The sequence below is a fragment of the Cynoglossus semilaevis genome, unplaced genomic scaffold (genome assembly GCF_000523025.1).
Source record: "Cynoglossus semilaevis isolate Cse_v1.0 unplaced genomic scaffold, Cse_v1.0 scaffold1292, whole genome shotgun sequence".
Classification (NCBI taxonomy): Eukaryota; Metazoa; Chordata; class Actinopteri; order Pleuronectiformes; family Cynoglossidae; genus Cynoglossus; species Cynoglossus semilaevis.
The window spans coordinates 20,316-24,988 of NW_007585138.1; the positions used below are offsets into that span (position 1 = coordinate 20,316).

The following is a 4,673-nucleotide window of genomic DNA, read 5'->3' on the forward strand; positions in this document are numbered from 1 at the left end:
TGGAGAAACATTGGAGATAAAGTCGGTCAACTTCCTGTACTGGTACCGACCGTTTAAAGAGCGGTCCGGTCCTCCAGATGTTGGTGTTACCCACACAGCCCCTGGGCGGCTCTGTGATGTTCTCCTTCTCGAATAACTCCTGCAGAGACTGAGCGACGACGGCCACAGCGTCAGCGATGTGAGCCGACTCATTCTTACCGTTGATTAGCTGGAGGCCCAGCAGTCCTAAAAGTGGACACACACACACACACAGAGCAGATGGTTAGTTAGAGATTAGCCAAAGATGCTAACGTCCGCGCACGCTTTGATTAAAACATCGTGCCCACGTTTTAGTTTCAATCATCTGATTAAGAGCGCTTCAGTTTCATTTACACACCCACATTCTGGGCCTTGGGCATATTAGGGTTGAGTTAGGGACGAGCAAAGTGCATGCTGGGAGTTCACTCTGAGAACCATTGCGGTTTGTTGTAAATAAGACGAGGCCGTTGAGTCGTCTTGAACTGAGTGGTGTTTTTTTTTCTACAGAGAATTGTCAAACTGCAACAACAGTCACCCATCAAACTATTCATCAAATGACTCAGTAGTTCAGAGGTTTTTGTTTCTTCTGTCACCTTCTGTCACCGCGTCTATTTTTGTTCTCAACAAAAATAGCTCATTTAAAAAACAGAGAAATACAGTGGTGACAGCTCGGAGGCTCAGAGGTATTTTTGTCTGCAGCCTGTTTTTCATGGCAACATCACGTCTGCCTGATGGAGCCAGACAGACTGGTGGAAATGCCAGCTCTTATCTTCCTAACGTGGGACTCAGTCGGGCTGACACTAAGATGGAAGCAGAGCTGAGAAGCACAGAGAGAGTGTGAGTCGGAGAAGAAGGAAGAAAAACAAAAGAGGAGGAGGAGGCGAAGGTTGACGTACCATCTGGAGCTTCACTCAGAGCTTTTCCATTCATCTCTCTTTCTCCGACCAGCCACACATAACCGGAGCCAGTCATGTTGAGCTGACGGGCCGCTTTGTACATGGCCGCGGCTTCATCCTCACTGCAACAAGAGACACGAAAATCTTAAAAGATGATGAGGGAAAAAATAGCAACTCTTCAAAAGCAAAAAAACCAACAGGAACTCTCCTTCAAATTGAAAGTGAGAGTAAACACAAACAACAGTGGAACCTTGAGATACGAGCATCCTGACATACGAGTATTTTGGGATACGCCGAGCAAATTTTGGCCTCGAGATATGAGTACGCTTACAGACGCCGAAGCTAGGTGTTCGAGCAGTCGGAGCAGCCCACGCCGCCTCACATGTTCTCTTCACGTGTTCGTCGACTTCTGTACACATCTCCCACGAGTCTTCCGTATTATGTTTGCGTTCTCTAAGTGACTTTCTCTCTATTTTGTGCATTACTCTTAATAATAGTGATTATTATTTCTTATGGGAAGACTTATGGGAAAACTGTGCAGAACAGCAGGGGGCACCAACTGTATTTGTCAAATATAAAAGCCCACATTTTTGTCTGATATTATTATTGGATGTTTATTTTGGAATCCAGTCGTGACTTGGATTGGACGGTTACGTGGGCTATAACAATATACCAGGGATGTCCGATAATATCGGCCGACCGCTATTAGCATATTATGTAATATCTGTAAGAGCTGTTATCAGTTTTTCCTCCAATAATGAAAACCCGAGAACGCAATGCCTGGGTTTCGCCAAATGATGTGTGACCTGAAAATAGTTTTGGGGATAAATGACGGTATATTAAAGTGAAGGTCACTAGATGGCAGCATTGCAGCTCATTTAATTAATCTCACACTCTCTTATGGGAAAACATGATTCGAGATACGAGCTCGGTCCTGGAACGGATTATGTTCGTATCTCGAGGTTCAACTGTACATTTCATTACTAGTTGCTAACTAATTATTGGCCAATATTGTGGTAAATATTGAGTATTTATGCAGTTACTAATCTCCATCGACCATTATCGACGAAAGACGGTTTCTGCAAACCTGGCAGAGAGGATGATGACTCGAGCCTCCAGGTCCTTGGCCTCGAGCAGCAGCGCCGTCAGGTTGGTGTCCTGGTTGAACATCAGCACCTTTTCTGCCTGTTCAATCACCGGCCCATGGTGACGGGGCAGCAGTGCGGGGCAACGGGCGCCGCCGTCGGAGAACATTCAGAAACACAGCGGAACAACAACAACACAGGACACATCGTAGCACAGGCATCGTTAGCTTAGAACCATCAAGGACTCCACCCCCCCGACCCCAGCCTCGACCATGCTCCCTCTCAGCCATACTACCACGGGAAGAGTGGGGGGTGGGACAAAATAATGAAGATAAAAATGTATTAGAGATCTGCGGAACTAAAGGAGAACTAAAGGACAAAGCTTGAAGGTAAAGAAAAAAAAAACAAAAAGGGCAAAAAGTTGTGCGTGGTGTGGTGTCGCCTGCAAACTAAGGCACTTTCAAGACTCTACCCAACCAACCAACCAACCAATCAGGGGCGTGCATGTTATAGAAAGAAAGGATAAAGGGTTGGGAGGAGGGAGCAAAAAGGTGGAACATTTCCCAAAAGAAAAAATTATGTCTGATGTTGCAAAAAAGTGAGATCTTGTTGGGGGTTGAGGGGGGGTTCCTCAGATCTGCAGACCGAGCCAAGCCTTAGCCTGGCTGCATGCAACCCTTCACATGAAGAAAAAAAAAACTCAGAAGGGAGGGGGTGGAGTGAAGGGGAAGAGGAAGGGCGTTTCTCCTCGTACGTGGAAACCATTGCCTGTGTGCAGGACTCGAATGACAAATCAAATCAAAGAACGAAAACAAGGAAATGGTGGAGAAAAGACGTGCCACCAGGATAAGAGTCTATCTCTGGAGCTGGACTGGATTCTGCATGGGAGGGACTGACACTGGAGTGTTGGGGCGACTACTGGGCGAGCTCAGAGATTGGTTGGGCGGCGTGCATCGTTTGACCATGCAAGTTTATACCTTAGGTGTTCTCCTGAAGTCAAAGTTCTGTGGGTCGATGCTTTCATAGTTCCTGATTTTAGTCTGATGGGTAATGTGCACAGAAAAAATATGCAGACACAGAAGATTATAGACATTCAAGAAAAGAAATGAAGCCAGTAAAGCATCCAACAAATGAGCTGTGCATTAAATCAGGAGGGAGGCAGCGAGCGAGCAGACACATCACACTCTGTCTGTCTCCGCAAATGTCCAACGTCTCATCTGTCCGTCTGTCTGTCTGTCCAAGCGCCTAACAGTCTGTCCTACCACCCAGCATGGGGGCACGATCCCACGACGCTGATATTAAGAGTCTCACGCTCTACCCACTGAGCTAGCCGGGCTAATATAGCATGACTAAATGTGATTCAGTTTTATTCAATTTTCTCATTTTGACCTGTAGGTAACCTGCGATTTTCCACTATTTATTTTGGTAATTATCAACATTACGTGTAAACAGTGAGTGGCAGTAGCGTAAGTGAAGTTCCCGTGACTCCCCACTAGGTGCTGGGGCCCTACAGGGGTATGTGAAACCAGGATCTCTAAACTGGAAAACTAACATTTGAAGGAATGGATGGATTTGTTGAAGATACAGATTAGAGAATTAGTAACGTTTTTTCCCCCCGCTTCTGTGAAAAAGTTAGCCTCTGTAAACCATGTCTTTATTATAACTTTATTTTTATCAAATTCTACTACACAAAAAAATTCACGAGTTAAACTTAGTTTGTATTTCCCTTAGGAACGAAACGAATCCCTCCGGACATACACGTCTGAGCTACTAGCGCTTTACTGCGCTAAGGCTAGCTAAATGTAGCAACCAACTCCTACTTTCTGTAGACGTGTTCACTTCTTACCCCCTTGGGTTTTAATTATGAAACTAAGCCTCTTCCTTCAGGAGAAACAAGCAGTTTGAAAAATGCTACCTAATTATGCTAAAAAATGTGACTTCACACACTTGAACCTAGCCAAGCTAATCCCAGCTAGCCATAATCAATCAGTTATCGAGATATCACACTGTACTATTTTATTGGCTGATTTTTAGTGTTTATTGGTGACAATTTTATTAGAAAAAAAAAAAGAAAAAAAAAAGTGATTTCTCTTGTGTGAGTACAGGGTGATCTAAGGCAAGACAACGTCCCCTGATGGTAAGCCGGACTGACAGCGCGGCGTCCCATTAGTCCTCCATTTAATCCGCTCCAAATGTTAATCTCATTAAAATAACATCCAGGTCCCTGAACATCACACGCTCTCATGAGAACAACGCTTCGACAAAGGTTTTCCTTTCACTGTGACTAAAAAACTATATGAAATATATATATATATTGCTCACAGGTCACAGCAAGGATGTTGAAGGCAGCGCAGCACTAAGTGGGCCGTGTCTGTCAAGAACAATAACCAGGGTGAAACTACGGAAAGGCTTCGTGTCAGAAAAGAAAAAAAAACCAACATTTTATTATTGTGACACAAACAAAACTTCATTTTATTTAAAATAAAAAAAAATGATTTAAATACAGATTGAAATAAATGATTTAATAAGGTTTTTATACGTAATTATTATAAGTTTGGAGTCTAATTTATCAAATAGACGTACGGTGAAAAAAAAAAACGCGTTGCGCAAAGTTCCACGCCCCGTGTATTTGTGTGTTCAGAGTACAGTACTGCGCCACAGCCGGTACCGCTGG

At 44.1% G+C, this 4,673-nt stretch overlaps 1 protein-coding gene across 1 annotated transcript in view; it reads right to left on the reverse strand.

Annotated features, from left to right (window-relative positions):
- LOC103398876 (glutamate receptor ionotropic, NMDA 1-like) overlaps positions 1 to 4,673 on the reverse strand; it is a 37,232-nt gene that overhangs the window by 16,241 nt on the left and 16,318 nt on the right. Inside the window, 4 exon segments of the mRNA XM_017030953.2 lie at positions 51 to 225; positions 915 to 1,036; positions 2,002 to 2,099; positions 2,977 to 3,039. Of these exon segments, the coding sequence (XP_016886442.1) occupies positions 51 to 225; positions 915 to 1,036; positions 2,002 to 2,099; positions 2,977 to 3,039 (458 nt within the window).